The sequence below is a fragment of the Gorilla gorilla genome, chromosome 2 (assembly GCF_029281585.2).
Source record: "Gorilla gorilla gorilla isolate KB3781 chromosome 2, NHGRI_mGorGor1-v2.1_pri, whole genome shotgun sequence".
NCBI classification, from domain to species: domain Eukaryota; kingdom Metazoa; phylum Chordata; class Mammalia; order Primates; family Hominidae; genus Gorilla; species Gorilla gorilla.
Genome location: NC_086017.1, coordinates 72,091,457 through 72,113,297, shown reverse-complemented (window position 1 = coordinate 72,113,297; position 21,841 = coordinate 72,091,457). Strand labels below are relative to the sequence as shown.

Below are 21,841 nucleotides of genomic sequence, written 5' to 3'. Positions count from 1 at the left end.
CAGGATGGCTTTGAAAGCAGCCCAACACAAATTCATAAACTTTCTTAAAACATTGAGGGTTTTTTTTTTCCTGCAATTTTTTAGCTCATCAGCTCTCATTAGTGTATTTTATGTGTGGCCCAAGACATTTCTTCTTCCAGTGTGGCCTAGGGAAGCCAAAAGATTGGACAGCCCTGCCTACAGGCTCATTTTCTGCCCTCTTGCAGGCAGCAGTCGGTGCAGCATTACACCTCTGACCAGAGACTTCCCTATTATATATCATCAGCAGCCCTGGACATCTCCCTTCATTTCCTAAAGTGATTGTGGCCACTGGTCCCTCAGAGCATGGGCTCAGGTGGACTAAGCTTTGTTCTTTTGATTTAAGATGAACAACCAGCCCAAATTTAGCACAGCTGGTTAACTGTAATAGAGGCAGTCCCCCAAAGGATCTTGTCAAGGGGCTGTGGACTTCTGGCCTCATCCTGCACTCTTTTAGACTTCTGATTCTACCAGTCCCTGCCTGTTAATTCTTCTGACTCATGGAGCTTTGGAGTGCCTTCCTTTTGAAAGAGTATGCTAGCACTGGTCTTTTGGAAGCCTTCTGCATTATGTTTGTGGGGGCCAAGGAAGAGGCTGTCAATCTTTTAATACTACTTTGGGAAACTACTCCCTGGGAAGGACAATGAGGTTGAAGTTAGCTCAGGTAGCCAAGGTAATGGTGTCATCCAACGCGATCACAAGAAAAGGACTGATGTTATTTCTAGTGACTGCAAATACTGTATGATGTTGCTTTTCACGGTCTCTAGAATTTATCTGACAAGAACAAAAAGCTGGCTTACAGCAACACTTCTAGAAAAAGAGTCAAAATTACCAGTGAATTGTTTTTCTCATTCTCCAAGCAGTAAAGTTCTGAAACTATGATAGTTATTCACCAACACTTTTTTTACTTCCGAGATGTTTAAACATGATGGATGAGAATTTTTGCTGATATCTCCAACGAAAATACATAGATGCCTTTCTCCTTTGCACTTCTTCAGAACTTTATGCCTGTACAATAGCACTTATTTTGCTTTGTCCTGTTTCTGTTTTGGTTGTGTACACTCTGGCCTCCCCCAATACCAGATTGAACTCTTTGAGGGCAAGGACTCTAATTCATATTTGTATCTTATATTATGTCCAGAGAATGGTAGATCATCAGTAACTGTTAGATGGGTTGTTTTAGCTCCTCTTAATGTCCAGTTGTTAACTTTTCAGTTGTATTTCTCATAATTTTAAGACTACTTTTAGGCCTACATGTTGGATAAGATTTTTATAAGTCATATTCTCAGCTATCTTAGAAGGCTCGAGACCATAAAGATCATGTCATGGGCAGCTAATACCCCTAGTGGGGGGGGTTCCTAATTTGGCTGCTCTCCCCACTTTTGTATTGTTAAGGCACTGAGGCATGATCATTTCTAGTCACTTGCAAGCTTCCTTATTTCTCCTTCTGACCTTGGCTCATTACAGGACATTACTCTGGCTTTTTGGTGTTTTTTCCTGAGACAAGGTCTTGCTCTGTCGCTCAGGCTGGAGTGCAGTGGTACAGTCATAGGTCACTGCAGCCTCAATATGCTGGGCTCAAGTGATCCTCCTGCCTCAGCCTCAGCCTCTGAATAGCTAGGACCACAGTTGTGCATCACCACACCTGGCTAATTAAAAACATTTTTTTTTGTAGAGACAGAGTCTTGTTGTGTTGTCCAGGCTGGTTGGGAACTCCTGATCTCAAGCCATCCTCCCACCTTGTTCTCCCAAAGTGTTGGGATTACAGGTGTGAGCCACTGTGCCTGGCCCAGGACACTACTTTAATGAGAATCTGGATGGTGTCAAGGTGAACCATGTGGGTTCAAGTCAGATACCCTGGTCTTAAACCCTACTGCTGCCATTTCAAAATGTAGCCACCCACAGCCTCAGTTTTCTCATGGGTAGTTTCGTCATCAGTAAAATGGGGACAATAAGATAGCACCTACCTCAGGAAATAGAATGATCCATGCACAGTGCTAACTAGTAAATGCTGGCCATCATTATTCCAGGTAAATGGGTCTGGAAATCTGAGACTAAGATTACCTTAACTCTCTTACCATAACACAATTTTGTTTTTAATTACACAAAATCTTTTTCTATCCTTTCTTATAAAGCCTGTTACTATCTCTGTTTATAAAATAGCCGTAATAGCTTCTTATGTAGCCTATTACCAGTTTTCCCTTTTAGCAGTTACCCAAAAGGAATACTACTCTTTTAAAATACTTCAAATTTTCACCTAATTATAAGGTGACGGTAGTATTGGTGAGCTTTTCTATTTTCTTATTCTCCCCTTTACATTGCTGCTTTGCTGTTCTTTTTAGAAGAAAGCATATTCTTCCTATTGTGAACAGCTCTGATTTTAAACCTTTCAAACCTGAAAAGATAGTGAAATGACAACAGTCCTTTCACCTTCCTGCCTGCCCTCCCCATTCCACTCCCATAAGTATCAGCTAATACTATTTAAGCTCTAAAGTTCAATGTAGGTGATTAAAGCTTTTAGCTGCAGTATATTTTTTTAGGACAGAAATAGGGTACAGATGCTCAGGATTTGTTAAGAAGCATGATTTTGATGCAGCAAAGCCCATTTTAAGTCAGATCAAGTTTACAGAGGTGTAGCTGATTATTTTGAATAATTAAATGGTGTCAAAACCAGCTGTGATGAATAGCACCGGGGTCTCAAATCAGAAATAATTGAGAAACTGGAGTTGCATTTGATCATCCTGATCAAATTCGGCTCTCTAGAGGATAAATGTTTGTCCTGAATACCATCAACATTGTTAAATGCCTCAATATTCTTGCTCAGTCATCCAGCCAACAGTCAATTGAACTAAATCACTTTAACACCACACACATTTGCTGTCCTCATGAATACAAAATGTTTGACTTAAACCATGTTCTTTGTAGTTGAATAGGCACCTTTTTTAGTAAGCATCTAATAGCATGAAATACTTGACATGCTTTTGTTGGTTCCATAAAACATATGACTTCGTAGAATAAATCAGAGGTTCTTTCTACCACCTTTGTTTTCATTCTGCTCAAAACAACAAAAACTAACAAAAAACTAAGAGAAAGACTTAATTTAAAACAAGTCAGCAATATAACTGCCTTTATGATAGCCTTTTGGGATTCTAAATTTGCATAGACAGGGGCTTTTCATCCTGTTTTTATTTGTCATTGTTCATTCAAGGTAACTGCACCTTCCAGCTGTATGACTCCTAGATGATCTTAAAGTGCTTACCTTCCATTACTTCATTTTGCCCTGTAACCAATTTTGTTGAAAGAGATGGGTAGGTTAGCATCATCATCATCATTTCCATTTTAAAGTAGAAATGAGACAGAGAAAGGAACCAACTTACCCACAAAGCTAGAAGACAGCTGAGCTGCCATGAAAACTTGGCCTCCTCGACACAACTCTTGCTGCCAGAGATGTGCCTTAGTTAAGCGCCTCAGTGAAGAAAAGGGCAGTCTGTTTAATAGCTCCTCATTGACACCCTGTCACTGCTGAACTGGCACAGAACCCAGAGTTGGCAGGGTGGTACATGCCTCTCTCTACCTTGTTTCCTACACACCAGTTCTTAAAATCAGAAGGCTGTGTTAACCCAAGTCTTCTCTCCAAGGATTAATAATCATGAAAACAACAACAGTCAACCTTTGCATGGTTCTTAACAATGAACTCGGCACTTTTAAAGATGTTAATCATTTATTTTTCCAACGACGTTACAATGTAGGTGACACTGGTGCCGTTTTTCAAAAATGGGAAAACTGGGGATCCGAGATGAGGTGATTGGTCCGAGGATTATGAAGCTCACTACTGATGAAGCCAGCATCCAGTTTCTCAGACACCAAACCTGCTATCTTCACTATACCATGTGCATTGCAGAAAAGACATGGAATTAGGGAGCCTTGTGTTATGATTGCTGTTCCCAGTTAGAATTAGATGTAGCAAGAACCTGAAAAGCAATCCCTACCAGTTTGCTTCTTTTCTATCACTAAGTCAGTTCTTTTGTAGAAATACATATTCAGGACAGGTACAATCAACTCCCCTTTCACCTAAATTTTATTTGGAAAAGAATGCCTATTAAAATAATAGATGAAAAGAAAAACTCCACTTTCCATAGTTACTGTTTTGTTATGCTTGGAATGAATTCAGTTCAAGTTTACAGAAATCTGCATAAAGTAAGACTTAGGTTTCTGGAAGTTAACTTCCAGCCTTGAAACATACCTCAAAATCCTCAGAGAACCCATGCTGGTTATTAGAATAGAGCTCACCGATGTGTTTGACAAACTGTTTGACAGGAATGGCTTCCATGTCATCTGGGGGAATAAAATAATATTCAGAGTTACATAGAATACTTCCATAAAACAAATTACACTGATAAAGCAAAGCATCCTTAAGACAAATACTTGATTTTTGCAAAGAGCAAAATAATTGTATCACACAAAATAGATGTCCTGAAGAAAAGTCTCAGAATTTATTTTACATTAGGATCTCATTATGACTTTAATGCCTACAAGCCAGGTTAAATATGGTTTTTAAAAAAAGGTACATAGAGAATTCCCCTTATTTTTATATTCAACGCAATTTACATAGTTAAATTACCATAGCATACTCTTAACTAAAAGTGTGAATTTATCAAGGGTACCCATTTGCCAAGAAATTTTATCACACCAGGGGTTTTCTTTGTTTTTTTTTTTTTTTAATTGCTGTTCAATGGAGTCCAGCTTGAACTTTAAGCAATTAAGTTCTATTTCCAATCTTTTAAGTTTTAAGCAATCCTTTATACACAATTATAGATAGATGCCATTGTACCAGCTGGCTCTGGGTACAATGCCATCTATCTTTAAGTGTTCAAAATTTTAGCTCAAGACAGCTGTGTCTACATGATGCCAAATAATCAGTTTGACTGAATTAACTGGATTTTTTTGGTGTTGACAGACTAGGTATAGATTCGGGAAGACTCCACATTCCCATTTATTTCGTGTTGTCACTTCAAAAGGAGACTTTCAGTTCATAAGCCCAAAGTATGTTTTAAGCTTATTTATCATGATACTTGAGTACTGCTATAAAATAGCCACACCCAACTAACTGGAGCTCCCCAACCTCCTTCTTCCCTTCTCCCTCGACCCTCCCCCACAAATATTTCCTTTTAAAAATACTCTGCTGAATTTGAGATAAACAACAGACATGACATTTACTTTATTCAGAGTGAAAGATCTTTGGCAAACGCACAAACATCTAAACTGCCACAGATGCTTTTCTTAGCAAAGGGTATGAAGATCTGTATGTGTAAATGAGGTCCTACTTTGGCAAGAATTTTATAGATCCAGGCCTGACAATCTGATTTCTCTTCATCTGGTGACAGTTAACATTGACTATGTCATTCCTTCTTTCTTTCGAGAGAGCAAAGCTCTAGGGTGGCTTTTTGCATCTATTGACATTTTCAAACTTGAATCATGCTTAAGTGGAAAATAGCATCTCTTATACTTTGTTTTAGGAAGGTGACTTATGTGTTCATAATCCAAGTTGCTTAGCATAGAAATGTTATTTATCAAATAGGTGGTGCTCTGTAAGTACAAATTCTTCCTGTGTGAACAATTAAAGTCCTAATCATGTTAATAGGCAACCTTATGAAAAAAATTGCCAAGTTATTTACAAATATTTCAGAATTGAAGATGTTCATGAATATGCAATCATTTTGCATGCCCAAGAAATCTATAGCTCTCATGATGTAACCAGCATTAACAGAGTAAGCGGAGCCAAAATGTTTCTCCAGAATATTTAGCAGAATGCACAGTTCAAGAAAATTTCCAAAATTATCTGATCACTTCACTTAAAATGTTTAGAAGCAAATTCTACAATAATGATCAGTGGCAATGAAAATGATCTCAAGTTGAGAAAAGGGTTACTATGTACAAAGCTGGAGAGTCTCTAAATGATTAGCCCAAGAATAAACTCATTTTCAAACAAGAGGCAAAATGGGTGAGATGGGACACAACCTAACCACAGAATCGCTCTAGTATGTAGACTATAGGACTTTCATATACTTAGAAATGACAGATACAACACTATTTTCAAGGGCAGAGTGACATATTTAGCAGAGTAATAAGTTGAAGGCAACATTTATACGACAATGATAGTTTAGAATTTTAGATTCCCGAGAACTTACAGTGCCGTGATTAGGAACACGGACTGTAGTTCAAAGTAAGAAAAAACATGTCAGCTTTAGAACTGTTTTACTCTGTAAGGTAAGAACCACAGCATTTTAAAGGCCATAGCCCACCTCAGATCATTAAAAGAAATGCTTTCAGGTTAACTGATTATTGTTTTTTTCTGCAAAGTGCTCAACTGTAATATCCAAGCTAATGTCACACACACATGCCCAGAAATCAGTATGCCTGCTGCCACTATGGCTAGAAGCAGCAAAAATCCAGCAGAGTTCAGTATGATAATCATGGAAATATATGACTCACTAGTCTCTCCAATTTGCATCTTTATCCAAGGACGCCTAACCACACCCTCTGGGTTTCCAGGCACCACCAATAATGTCACAAAAGTACCAGACAGGCGGACATACATACAGATGCATGCTGTACTGACCACTGTCAGCTACCCAGATAATACAGCATTTGCCCTGCAATCAAGATAAATAGCTGAGGAGTCATAAATCTCTTTTCTTTATATTGAGATTAATATAAGGCTATGACTAATTATTCTGATCATTCTCATAATTTTTCTATTACATTCTCTCAACACGAGCCAGATGATTATAAAATCAATGTAACTAGCAGAAGGCCAAGCAATTAGGACAGCATCAGAGGCCTAATCAGCTCAATTTTTATCTGGAAAGGCCCTGTGTGTTTTAAGAAGACATTCATCCAAAACATGCTATCTCCACCTAAATGTCTGAGTTTCATTAAAGATTGAAGGGAATATTAGCAGCATTAACTAGGCCAGGCACTTTCTGTGTACTTTATATGTATTAACATGTACTCCAAGAAATGCATACTGTTTTCATATGCATCTTGCAGCTGAAAAAACTTTAGAATGGCAGAAGAAGCTGGCTGCAGACCCTAGATAAAAAGTGCTCCGACTTAGAGAGAATGGGAAACCCCTGGATGAAGCCATTTCTGAGCACCTAGTATTCAGCCAGATATTAGGGAGATGGTCTCTGCTCAAGGACATTTGTGTTGGTGAAGAGATGAACACAAGGGAGAGCAAGAACAGTGTAATTATGTGATAAAGACTACAAGTGCCATTAAAAGGATGGATTTGATGACAGTGGGAGTAAATGTCACTGATGCAGTGGTGGTGGTGGGAGAAGCATAAAGGAAAAAAGGGGCTGGAATCAAAGTGAAGATGTTTTCACTGACAACAGATTAAATGAGAGATTATTATGGTATAACAAAAGCAGGATAATGATAAAGTTGGTAGAATGAGAGGAAAACCACCATTTATTAAGCCCTTACTGGTTACCAGGGACTGTGCTAAATGTTTTTCACACATTTATCTCTGTAAGAACCAGATGAAGGGAACATGGTTATTCTCAAAGTGCACATAAGGAAACCGAGGCAACTTGTCCAAAAAGACTCAGTTAAGTGGCAGAGCTGAGATTTGAACCCAGGTCCATTGAACCCAAAGACTGTATTCCTGTGTACTATGATATACTGTTTGTCTTCATTCTCAAAGTACTATAATTTCAAGGAATAACAAATTAAACTTTTTAATTCTTAATATCCTGGTTAATCTGATAAATATCACTTGATAATTTTGTGCTAATTTTTTTTTTTTGAGACATGGTCTCACTGTGTCACCCAGGCTGGTTGGAGTGCAGCTGCTCAATTGTATCTCACTGCCACCTCAAACTCCTGAGCTCAAGTAATCCTCCCACCCCAGTCTCCTAAGTAGCTAGGTATAGTTCCGTGCCACCATGCCTGGCTAATTTAAAGAGATGGAGTCTTGCTATGTTGCCCAGGCTGGTCTTGAACTCCTAGCCTCAAGCAATCCTTCCACCTCAGCCTCCTGAGTAGCTGAAACTACAGGCCCATGCCACCACACCTGGCTTATATTTTTTGTAGAGATGGAGTCTTGCTATGTTGCCCAGGCTGGTCTTGAACTCCTAGCCTCAAGCAATCCTTCCACGTCAGCCTCCTGCGTAGCTGGGACTACAGGCCCACGTCACCACACCTGGCTTATATTTTTTGTAGAGATGGGGTCTCACTATGTTGTCCAGGCTAGTCTCAAACTCTTGGGCTTGAGTGATCCTCCTGCCTCTGCCTCCCAAAGCACTGAGATTATTATAGGCATGAGCCACTTTACTCAGCCACTATTTGTACTTACAAAATTTTCAGATACCAAAGGTTTAAACTAGGCAAAAGTGGGACCACTACCATTATCACTAAATCACCCGATTATAAAATGACTAATGTAGAGAATCAGTACCTGAAGAGGTGGGCTTATTGTTATTAAATATTATTATTTACCCTTAAGTTCCCAGATTTTAGCTTTTTGTGGTTAGAATTAGATTATGTACATAACAGGCCTTTTATTTTGTTCAATCCACAACAAAACCTTCTTATGTACTTTTGATGAAGCTTGAAATTAGGTTTGTAGGTACCAAAAGCAGAGCCTCAGAAGAGGGTGAACTGATGACAGCAACTTCTACTGAGAAGAAAACACCAAAGCTGAGATAACGCTGACCTCAAATGCAACACTGTAGGCAATAAAGAACAATGGCATTCGAACATAAAGCTGTTTCCAAAATCTACAGTTATGTATCGGCCGTACTTGCATCTTCAGAACTGTTAGAGGAAAATCACCAACACCTGATGCCTCTAACCTACTCATATACGCTAAATTTCCTTTCTCTTAATCTTAAGGAATAACAGATAAATAAAGAGAAACAGCTTTCTTGCCCATAGTTTTTTATTTGATATTAGAAAGGAAAAATAAGCAGCCAAAGCTGTCCCTGAACATACACCACAGGGAGGAGCTGCACAGAGGGCCCAGCCTTAGTACACAGCTCCTGGTAAGGCCATTAGCATGTAACTCAGTAAAACTGAGTATCTGTGATTCTTATCAGCCACCAGTGATGAGATGCTTGCTGTGTATCGGGAAGCCAGAGGCAGCGGTATAAGTGGAAAAGCCAGAGCCAGACTGCGTGACTCCACTTCTCTGATTCCCTTTCCTCATCTGTAAAATGGGAATAACAGTACTTAATTCATAGAGTGTTATGAAAAGCAATCAAGATAACACAAGTACTTACAAGAGTGCCTGGCATTTAGTAAACATTTCATATCTATGATTTATTGTTAGGTGCTACTTGCTTTACATGCACAACCCTATGTTCTAGGTGCTGTGATTAATCTAATTTTCTAGATGAGGAAACTGCCTAAAAGGGACCAAGAAGCTTGCCAAGGCTACTGTCATTATCAAGTAATAGGGCCAGGCAGACTCCAAAGCCTGGGTTCTTCCTTATTATATTACCTCCCTAGAGCTTACATTTAAAAGAAACTTTTCAGCAAAAAGGATTGAAATGATATTCTTTGGCTTTGAGGGTAAGCTTTAGTTACCTGGAAAATTCACACTGGTAGACTGGTCACCTTGATGATGCCAGGTAGATAAATTGTTAACGGCATTTACCTTCCTGACAAGATGCTTAGCTGCTGCAGTTGATTGACTTAAGGTCTATTTAATAAAATATCCCTTCTTGCTTACTCTGGAAGTGTGTGAGTATTTATGTAAATACCATTAAGATTCCAGAGGTCCTTAAGTCACCCACTCTATGAGCAATCCCTGTAAAGTTCATTTAACCCTTGGCAGATCTCTCAACCCTATCCCAAATTCCGACCAAATCTCCATGGGCGGAGAAGAACAGAGCCCTAGCATAGTACTTGGGTCAAATCAGTGCAGCTCAGACCTTACCCACCCCCTTCCCTCCACCCTGCTCCAACAACTGGCCTGTTAGCAGGTACTGTTAACCACACCTCTAGTGGATAGACCTCATTTTCAGGAATTCAGCCCCCTGCCCCTCCTGTCTGCCCTCTCAGTCTCTCAGAGGCCAAGTTCAGGCCTCTCAAGGTGTTTGGTAATACCTTTGTGTCAACTTAGGAAGATAAAGCAAATATGAAATAAAAGGACATTATCAAGATTTCCTGAGTTAGGACACAACAAATAGATTTTTGTCTAAATCACACTCTTAGGATGCATGGAGTGTTGTGGAGGTTGGAACATTTTATTTCCTGCCATAAAAAGAAATCTCTTTTCATTTATGACACAATGAAGTCAATAAAGAAAGGGCTTCATTATAGTCAAAAGACCAATGAATCTCTTTTGGAGATAATCTCTGTATAAATAAAATATGCCAACAAGGTTGGTTTAATCCCAAGGGTTTTAAACTGCATGTTTAAAACCCCTTTATATTCTGGCACCCTGCTGAAGCCAGTGACCTTCAAATTATTAAGATGTATTTTAACTGCTGGAAAGGCATGAATCATTTCTGAATTTCTAAGCTACTGGTTAGCAGCGACATTTTCTTTTGTAATGCTCTTATTATAAAGTTAGATTTTCTAATTTCCAGAGAAAAGCATTTGTTAGGACATTTGTGTCTGACAGTATGCATATTTAGGAAAGCCCTTTCAATATGCTCTATAACAGGTTAATTTCATGAGCTAAGTTCTGATTTCTAAAAGTTTATATATAATGAAAGCCTAAAAGAATAATATAATGTAGTGAATGCTTCATTAATAACTAATATTCAAGTTTGTTTTTTCAAAAGAATATTCCTGAGTCACTAGATTTTTATAAGTACCTGTCAATGTTAAGAATATTATGGATCTTAAAGACAGAATTTTGTGACCACTTCAGTATTTTAGAAGATGGAAAGCATATGAGGGGACTGGCAGCTGGGTTACTGCATTCAATTATGCTTTATCCTCACACCGAAACAATGGGAAACCAGTAACCGGGGAACATTTTCTTTTGAAAAACCCTTAGTGAAATATATTGAGTCAAAACCCCTTTCACTCTCCTGCAGAAGTCACAGTTTAACTTATCTCTGCTGCTCCTACTTTTCCCATATGTCATGCATGGAACAGGCACTAACCATTCAAAATCTATCTGATAAAATAATTGATACTACCTTTATAGTGATTGGAAGCCAACCTCAAAAGCACTTCTTTCAAGCTGGATAAATACTCTTGCATTTTGAGTTTTTTCTAACATGGCTAATTAACCTCAGCCACCATATATATTCACAGTCTCTGTCTAGCATTTCCATATTTTGCATAAGTGTTAGGTGAGACCGGGGGAAAAAAAAAAAAGTCTTCATTCTTAAAACACTGTCTTTGCTATACTAAATCAGAAGAACACACTGAATATCCTAAATTTCTGTTAGAATTAGTAAAACTGGTCATTCAAAATTCTTCAAAAACTCCTATAAACTGCTATCTCAAAGGGACAAGTATCAAAGGGTTAGCAAAGCTTTCCTTAATCATTTACCTATTTTATAATAGTTTCCAAAAGTCAGTATAACTTACTGATTCCACGTATGCTTTGGGATTTAAAGATACAAGCTATTTATTTATGAATTTTAGCCACAGCAGAATCATCCAAAGTTGCTGAGTTAGTGTCTAAATTTGTTCAACATTCAACGTGGCTGTGACCTTGTTTCCTAAGTCATTTAAATCACACAGACCTGTTTTTGTGCAGGGAATGGATGTCTTGCTGAGTTGAGTCTTTCTCTCAGGAAGGAAGAGAATAAAAATAAGTAGAGAACAGAGATGAGAGGGGAGATTTTTTTAATATGGGGAAAATGTCAACCCAAGAATTATGAAATTCCCTCCAGGAGGATGAAAGAGAATTTAATGGAAAACCAAATGGTCAGTGCTAGTGAGAGAAGTTAATGATCAATAACTCAGAAAAAACTAAAGAGAATATTCACATGTATTTGAAAATGCCTTGATTTAATGAATCAATATCCAAATGAGGAGTCTGAAGTCTTGAGATATGAAAACTGTTACAGTCGTATGCCAAGAGGTGGCAGAGCCATTTATAAGCATCTGTGCTTTGAAGTCACAGAGATAATTCCAGTGTTAGCTCCACTGCTTAGCTCTGTAACCTTGGGCAAATTAAAAAAAAAGTCTCTGAACCTCAGTTTCTTCATCCAGAAAATGGGGGTGTCAACTGTACCCTGTCTCTATAGGACTATAGTGAAAATAAACATACTTTGTTGGTAAAGCTCAATAATTATTAGGTAACATTTTTTTAAGAGGCTAACTGTAAAATAAGCTCTGGGAACACAGTGTATTGCATATTCCACAGTGATAACCCTGGAGCTCTATTTTTACAACAGCTTGGTACTAGAATTTTCAACTTCACCCTGCTGCACATATTTTTAGCCAGTTATAATGATTCAGTTTACTAGTTATGTCTGTTGACTGCAAATATCTTTAAAAAAATCAATTATAGAGAGTGAAGAGCCCAAGTGGTAAAATAATTTGATAAATCTGGGGTCCGATATTATTGTTATTTAGGTTTTGAGCAGCGATAAAATATAACTGAGATTGAATGGGCAGAATAAATACTTCATAGGAGCTATATAAATCTCGTATTATTTTTAGAAATAAAAACAATTGGATAATTTCTAAGATAAATCATTTAAAATGATTCCATGGAGGTCTCCATTAAAGAAAAGTTGTGGTAAAAGCTTTAGTAGAGTGAAAATAACTCACAAGTTTGTTAAAAATTGAATTGTGTTTTTCTTTTATGAGACACCGTTGTACTGCTATAACTAAAGAAGAAGAAATCCTAGAGAATAGAACAGTTAATTGTTTAAAAAGTGCTTTGTGAATTAAAATATTTTCCAAATATAACTATTAAATAGGACTGTGGGGTTTTATTTACCAAGCTGAGAGATTGTGATCAAGCTGAAAGCTCTTTAAGGAAAGGTCATTTAGGGTAACTCTCAGTTAAGGGTGAAGTAAGTTCATTTGTTTAGGCATACTCCTAGTAAGGCTATGTTAGCTATGAAGACCTGAGAAAGCAGATTAGCCTCACTCGTCATTTCACTAGGTAAGCCCTTTAACATCACACTGCCTTACATTTAAAATAATTCATCTTTACAAACGTGTTACAGCTTGTCAAGAATGCCTCACCTTGCCAACTGAGGTACAACTGAATACATGGGCTTCTCATTCAGTGGAGAATGTGAAGCAGTCTTCTTTTGATATAGTTATATTACTAGTAGTGACTATGAATTAGGAGAAACATATTTAAAAGGGAAAAAGACACATTTAAAGAAATGCCCCTGGGTTTTGAGTATTTAACTTCTTAATTAAATAGGTAACTGGGAATGAAACAGAAAACATTCAAAAGCAATTTCTGGTCTAATATACCTACTCAAAGGTGTTGCAAGGCATATTCAGAGGATCCTAGTGAATTGAAAGTTCTAAAGCCTATATCAAAGAAGAGTGATTCAAGGTAGGGCACACCTAGTGGATGTAGTTCGGTGTCAGGGACACAATTTTAACATGAGAGTCATGCAAATGCTCTCTCTCCATGACTGCTGGGATTACCAGTACCATGATTTGGGAAGGAAAGTTGCAACAGCTTACACTTTTCGCTTAATGTATGGTTTCCAAAGTGCTTTTACAAATATCATCTACTGTTGTCTTGACAGTTACCTCAAAAGGCAAGGAGAACAGGCATCCTAATTAATTTACAGATTCTGGAAACTAAGGTTCAGAGAGGTGAAGGCACTGAACAAAGATTTCAGGGTGGACCTAGGTTTTCTGATTCCTAACCCAGTGGTAAAAGAAAATAGAAATGGAAAAACAGCCCAGTAAGTATTTCACCATTTAACTCTTCAAAAATGGATTTCAGTTACACAGCTACCAAACAACTGATTCTGTCAGACAAATCAGGTCAGAGGGGAGAAAGGCTGCCAGGAATTTTCCAGTGGTCAACACATATTGTAGGTAAAGCAAGAGGAAAAAGTATATGCACGCTATTGTGCAAATCCAGTAGATTCAATGAAACTACTTATTTCATGCTGATGAAGACTGATGATTCCTGTCTGCCTTCTCTACTCTCAAAGGAAAAGTAGTCTCCTTCAGCAAGGAAAAAGGGGCAGGGTTAGTGGAGAACACACAGTAACATAAAACTTATCCTATCTTTATGGGAATTAGTTTAGCAGCCACAAAATGCTCCAACAGGAAGCTAATCAGAAACTTTCTGTTAATCTTCTTGTTTCTGTGTGACAAGTTTTAGTGAGAAAAGCTGACTAGAATGTACAAAACATGGACAATCCCAGCAATATCTAATGACTTAGCAATATACAGACACATAACAGGGCAATTCAGTCCACAACCATAACCACACATAGTGACAATCTGCAAACAATAGAAGCATTTCTCCATGGTACCCAAAGAATGACTGTACCTCTGAGTTTCACAGCCAAGACCTTTTTAGAACTTTAAGGAAATTTTTCTAACGTTGATTCATGTAAGTACTTAAAGAATACCTACTATGTGCCAAGAATTATTTTAGCACTGAGGATATAGCCACTTGCCCTTATAAAGCTCTCATTGTAGTGGGAAGAAAGCAAAGAAAAAAGTAAAATAAATAGCACATTAGTTGGTGGAAAGCATTATGGAGAATAGGGCAGATCAGCAGGATGGGGGAGCTTCAGGTGTGGAGGAGGGGTGGCATTATAATCAAAGTGACGCTTCTGTTTGCAAAAGAGTAATGTCAAGAGGATAGATGTATCTAAAATATCTGAAGATACGTATTTGGAAGCACATAATGAAACCAGGATGTAGAAAGTTAAAATCTGGCAAACAAGAAGGGATGCCAAATAAAAATGGTGGGTGAGATCTTCAAATCCCACATCCTATTACACCTAACCCACTGCTGAACTTCTAAATGTCTATGGCATTTGCTAGGATTCACTACAGTGTGCACTCCATTATTCCCTACCCCAACAGTAACCAAGTGCTTTATCTTCTTACTAGAGGAAAAGTCAAATATCCACCAGACCAGTAATGTATCCCTCTATTTCCACACAACCATCATAAGAACCAAAACTTTGAACATTAAGATACATTATTTTAGAGGAAAGAATCTTAGAAAAATACCACCTTTAAAAAAAATGTGTCACAACTTGTGATTTAAAAATATAAGCACAAATTGCCTATGCAAATGAAATTTAGTCCAAGTAGATACTAAGAATGTTTTTGTACGGTTTTTCCCTTTTTTCTACTGTACTTCCCTTTCCTGCATATGACTGTATACTACATTAACTCAGTTATTTGTTCTTCTAAAAAGAATTTCTTATACTGGGCAAGCTTTAAAAGGCTATAAAATATTTTGTTGTTTTATCACATAAAACTGAGAATAAAAGAGAAAAACAATTAGCCCATTGGAAATAAGAGCAGTGTCTTACTTACCCGGAATAGGAATAATAGGAATACTTTCATTAGGGACCACTCGAGGTGAACTGCTGTCTTCCACATAGAAATGAGCAGTCTGAAAACATTTTCTGTGTAGAAAAGAGAAAAACATGTCAATAATAGAATATACTTTATGTGAGTTTATCTTCTTTTAATTCTTATTTTACAGATCTTCCCAGCTTTAAACATCACATAGCACTGAGGGTAAACTCATGTAAAAGTAACAAGATACAAGGACAACATTCAGCCTGTTGGAGGGGCCCAAAATTGCTAAAGCATATCCATTTTTTTTATCATCACCGCATCCAAACTGATAGTTCAAAGGGAAAGGCTTAGTATTTAACTACTCAAATACATGAAAACATGGTAGAGAGTAAACCTACCACACAGAGTGCTAGGGTTATCTCACAATATTTCTAAATTTGGTATGTTACAGAGGAATAATTTGCTATTCTAAATCCCCAGCACCAAGTTCAAAACCACACCTTGTATCCCCTTCCAACATCGTCATCAAACAGCCCAAGTACACAATAGCACCACATTGTTCATGCAAAGGCCCCCTAAGCCTCAGACAGCTCTTTAAAGGGGTCAGAGGGCTTCAGGAAGGCAAGCACTCAGAATCAGAGGCCCTTGCCAGACAACATCTGAGACAAAGTCTTGAAGCCCTTACGTGTCATCTGCTTGTTTGTTTTTTTTTACCTGTATTTCAAGCAAAGCAGAGAGCACACACTGGTCATCATAGGACAGGCAATGAAGAGAAAAGCCATCAGCAGCTCACTCAGCCTCTGCCTCCGATGCTGGCTGGCCCTCAGCTTTCCTGCATCCACGTCACTGCTCATTGCGGCCCTAATGAGCTGCCGGAAGCACAGGCTGAATATTTAATGAAGCTGCTCAGCGTGAATGGCTATTGTGACCAGAGAAGGGTCCCTGTTCATTTGGCGGAGGGGCTTTACAATAGCTGGCCCTACTGCTGGGTCTTTTAGCCAAGCAGGCGGCATCCTTCTGGTGCACAGTGTCACTGGGATCTGTCCTCCTCTGGCATCGCACACCAAACAACATTTACACACATTACAGCTTTGCTTTTTCTGGGGCCCGTATTCCAACTACCAGATAAGTCAACTTTTCTTCACAGTTGTCTTTGCTCAATCTAATCAAAAATATCCTGGGATGATTCCATTGGGCATACCCTGTTTCTATGAGGCCAAAGAAGGGACTAGGGTTGGGAAGGTTAGAGAAAAATCAAGAAACTATAAAAAACAAGATCTCCTTGGGAGTGAAGAGACCACAGAGTTACAAAGATGTTTCCATCTCAGCTTTTATACAGGCTATTATAACCACACGCAATCAGAAATGATCACATGCCATGGTATGAAGGGCTGTTCTTTAAGCAGTGCCTATTTTCAGATGGAAAGTAGGTCTAAGCAGTTTCCATTTGGATAGTGCTCTAGAATCAATCTAGACTGCTGCTCCATACCATTAGGAGATTCTGAACGTCAGTTACTACAACTCTTGACACATGCCTCCCAGGACTACTCTAATAGAGCACTGAAGAAAAATGAGTGTGTTTTTTTTTTTCCTATGAATTGCTCAGCATTTATAATATAAATAATAAAACAAGTTTTCATCACTCTTTGCTTAGCTGCCTTTACCTAAATTTGTGAAGAACATAAGTTAGTCAGACTTAAGCTACATGGATATGAAATGCACATAATATTATAGGGCTCTGGTGCTAACCAAATCTTCTGAATGTAAAGCAATAGAAATCTATGTGAAACAAATTATTTTGATGTTTGAGATAACTTCCTTCTCTCTCTAAATTAGTTATTAAGTTTTCTACTCTTGGATTCCTTCCTCTCCTCCCCCACTTTCTCCAATTTGCACAGATTTCCAGAATGTAACATTAAAGTTAAAACACAGGTTATGGACTTCACAAATGAATGAAAGCCTTAACCATCCAGTATCATAACTAAGGAAAACCTGCTTTTGTTGAGTTAGAGGACAGCTATTCAACTACTTAATAGCCCAAATAAATGCTCTAAGTCACTAAGATGAATGGGATGCAATTTACTGGGTTAGCCTTTAACTTGAAAAAAACAAATGCATGCAAGAAATAAGTTTGATTTTAAGACCATAATTATTATGGCTATTAGACTTCTAAAATGTAAAGCTATTAGTAATCAGAATTGTTATTGGCCAAGTTACTGTTAAAGTGACTTGGAAAGAATATATATACTATATTGTAGATTTTTTTTTCCCTACAAGACAGGCAGACAGTTCAGCCAGTCTCAGTTATATGTGGAACTACAGGCCCCACATTATCTTTGAAAAAAGCAGTGTGTACTGAAGCAAATCACACTCTAGTGCCCCATGTGCTGCTGTTTATAATGGATTTTCCCTGGAGCAAAATAACTCCATGACTGCCAGAGAAAAGCACACGACTGGGGATAAGGATCAGAAACCTGGGGGACAAAGCTCCGCATCTGTACGTTGCTGCACATCATGCACTTGCCTCCCACACAAATATATGGGTGGGCAACTAACTACAGAACTTTGTGGGGAATGTCTTCCCATAGAATAAAGATTTCAATGGATTTGGCAAATGTTTATTCAGCACCCACTGCACAGCATCAAGTATGCAGACAACACATTCCCGCCGCTGTCTGCAATCCTTAAAACTACTTCCTTAAGCCTGGCTAAGCACTGGAGTAATTGATAAAGTATTATATAAGCAACAGATGATCTTTGCAGAAAAATTAGGCAAGACAAATGAACGAAAAGAAAAAAAATCAATTAAAAACACCCAAAATCTTCCTCCTAGTGATGCTCACTATTAATATTTTGAGGTCTATCCCTGTATACTTTTCCTCATTTATTCACTATTCCTTGATCATCTGCAGTGAGGAGCTGGGAGCACAATGATAAACAAGACACACAAGGCACCTACTCTCCTAGTATTTATGTCTTCATGGGGAAAAATCCACAACAAGCAAATAAATTGCTTCAAATAGTCAAGAGCAATGAAGAAAATAAGAATCATGTGGTGGTAAATGAAGTCGGCTGAAGGAAGGGACTTCACTGAGGAGGTGGCATTTGAGCTGAGGCCTGATTAAGAAGGTCTAACCCTGTAAAACTCTGGAGGAAGACCATTTTAGGCAGGTCAAGCAGCTAGTTGAAGAGCCTCAGAACAGAGGGAGCTTGGTGCATTTTAGGAAACTGGAAGGAAGCCAGAGGCAAGGGAAAGGCTGTGGAAAGCAAGGTTGGAGAGGTGGGCCAGAGCCAGATCATGCAGGATCTAGCGACCAAAGAACCTTCATTGGTGTCTAGGAGCAGGGGAAAGTCAATGAAAGGCTTTAATACATGGAGAGGCACCGTCTGACTTGCTTCTTTCAGAAAGCTCATTTTGGCTGCTACATGATGAATGGATTAGAGGGCAGGAGAAATGGAACAAGGAGATCAATCTGTGGGCTATTATTATAATCTCACCCAAATATAGACAGATGGGCTGTTTTCCATTTTTTTTTTTCTGGGTGTTGGGGGAGTATGTATTTTATTTTATTTTGAGACGGAGTCTCGCTCTGTCATCCAGGCTGGAGTGCAGTGGCACGATCTCAGCTCACTGCAACCTCTGCCTCCCAGGTTCGGGTGATTCTCACACCTCTCGTGCCTCAGCCTCCTAAGTAGCTGGGACTACATGGGGGTTTTATTTTTAAAAAACGAAATGAGATCATTCTATATGCATCTCTCCTTGATAACAAATATAGACTGGCATCCTCTTTATTAATGTTTGCTTAATCTTCCATTTCATGGAGGCATTACAATGCTGGTATTTAATTTACTCCTTTAATAACTATCTATTGGGGGGGTCTACTCTGGGCCAGGGACTGATGAAGGTGGTCAGTCTATTGTCAGCTTTTCATGATCCTTAACAATATGAAGATGGTCCCTTTGCATGTACAAATTCTACACTGTGTTTAATACCTAAGAAAAGCAGCTGCATATCACATGACATTGTATTTTAACTTGCTCATTTCAGGGAATTTCCATGAGAAATTATGCTTCTTGACCTTCAGAGGTATCCAGGAATAATAAAAGCAAAAGCAGGGATTTTGGAGAAAAGGAAAGAAAAACACAAGTTTTAATGCCTCTAAACCTCTGAACTGTGATCTACTTAAGGAGGCAGTATTGTCTCTAATTTTGAGCTCAGGGGAATGGAGATAGAATTTCTCAAAGCGCTGCCCAGACACGGTGACTCACGCCTGTAATCCCAGCACTTTGGGAGGCCGAGGTGGGTGGATCACGAGTTTGAGACCAGCCTGGCCAAGATGGTGAAACCCCGTCTGTACTAAAAATACAAAAATTAGCCAGGTGTGGTGGCACGTGCCTGTAGTTCCAGCTACTCGGGAGGCTGAGGCAGAAGAAACGTTGGAACCTGGGAACCTGGGAGGCAGAGGTTGCAGTGAGCCGAGATCACACCACTGCACTCTAGCCTGGGCAACAGAGCAAGACTTGGTCTCAAAAAAAAAAAAAAAAAAAAAAGAAAAAGAAAAGAAAAAAAAAAAGAAAGAAAAAAAGAATTTCTCGAAGTGTTTACGTGTGTCACTGAGCATGCAATTTCAATTTTCTATCTAGGTCTAATTCTCTTTCAACTAACTTACCCTTACAGACCCTCCCTGAATGAATCAGATTTCTAGGATCACAAAGAGCCATTTTCCAAAATTATAATTTCTCTTCAGTGAACATTTGTATATGTAAGTACCCTAAAAAGGGAAATCAATGAAATAGATGTTTGTAATGAAAAAGTATGTTTACAAATTTAACTACAAAGTATAATCCAATGATTCCCCACCATATATTTCATGTTTCCACCTCTGCCCTTTTACTTCTCATCCCTTCCCCAACGCCTGGGTGCTGTCTGTGCCCTTTAAGAAACTGAGGCCAGGTAACATTATTTTCACTGACTCTGACAGGCCTAGTAATGACCCAAATTAGTTATCTTCTACTTCCCCCTATTGTACATTTGCAGCATATATCTTTCTGACACTTTAAGTTCTCTGATTTAGGTATGCCTTAATTTTGGAGGGCCCTGAACAGTCAGTCAGTCTGTCTCTCAGTCTCTCTCTCTCTTATCAGTAAAGTATCAGTCAAATGGTGGTTGTTAACAAGCAGTGCATAGCTCTTTGGCTTAGGGAGCTTTTAGAATACCCAGGCAGGGTAAGCCCCATTCATGATGATTCTAACAGAGCAGGTGCCAGGTGGGGTATATATAGCTCTGTGTATTGTGAAGACTCCCTCTAGGGATTCTGGTATGTACTGTGTCCAATTATGAACCATTGTGAGAAAGGGAAAATGGTTCCTGAGAGTCCACCCTTGTGGACTGCTATACTTGTCTGGTAGGAAAATTAATTTCAGTTTCTATGAAGGCATTGAAGTTGTCAATATTTATTTCAATATTATTAATAATAATGATGTTCCGACATCCTGAATTCCAAGTTTCCTGCCACTTAAACAAACTGGAAAACCACTGTTTTAGATGGCTTTCTAAAGCCCACCCCCATCAACAAGATACCCAACATAGAGGGACTTACATGAAACATTCACTGAATGCTCCCAGATGGGTACAAGAAAGAGCTCAGTTTGCACAAGTTATCTCCTCAGTTCGAACTCAGTGGGTATGTGAGACAGAATGAAAGTGAAACGGGAGATGTGAATCTGTTGGTCCCTAAGTTGGTCCCATTTCTCATATGCCTCTCACAGAGTAAGCATTTTGCCTCACCGAATAAGCGTCCCTGTTCAAAAGAATGCACTTTTCTTACAGCATAGCCCTAAATGCTACCGAAGTGCTTCTGGTGCTTGACCAAAGATGACTAACATATAGATCTATGCACATTTCTATAGAAAGTTCCAAGTAGCAGAGTGGAAGCAAGCTTCCTATGTTACTCTCCATTCGTTCATCCCTTTTTAGAAAACCAAACATGGGCTCATATATCTTCAAAAGATTTCTAAGAAAGGTTTGATTGGAAGTCCAGAGGGTAATGTGTGATAGTAGCTGATCAAATCTGTATGGCATCTGGTTAGCAGTTTTCTGGGTCTCAAGCCCACAACCCACACCTGTGGTCCAGATCTGTACAGTGTCTGAAGCCCTGATGGTAGGAATGTGCAAGTATGCATGGCTTCTTAAAAGCCCACATGGGACACATGAAGCTTATGATTAGGAATATTTTCTCTTGGACTGAAATTTCTAAAAATAATCTTCCATGCTTTCAAATAAGGGAGATATTTTAAGGATAAAGACCTCTTTAAAAATAAAGTCTACTCTTGGGAAAACAGAGCACACACAACGTGCAGAGTACATCTT

The 21,841-nt window shown here is 38.6% G+C and overlaps 1 protein-coding gene across 3 annotated transcripts in view; it reads right to left on the bottom strand.

Annotated features, from left to right (window-relative positions):
• The window catches only part of PTPRG (protein tyrosine phosphatase receptor type G), a 730,401-nt gene that overhangs the window by 34,592 nt on the left and 673,968 nt on the right, over positions 1-21,841 (bottom strand). For all 3 annotated transcript variants that reach the window (XM_004034399.5, XM_004034398.5, XM_055383012.2), the window contains 2 exons: positions 15,484-15,575; positions 4,262-4,353 (listed from right to left, as the gene is read on the bottom strand). In XM_004034399.5, the coding sequence (XP_004034447.3) occupies positions 4,262-4,353; positions 15,484-15,575 (184 nt within the window). The remainder of the gene's footprint in view (positions 1-4,261; positions 4,354-15,483; positions 15,576-21,841) is intronic.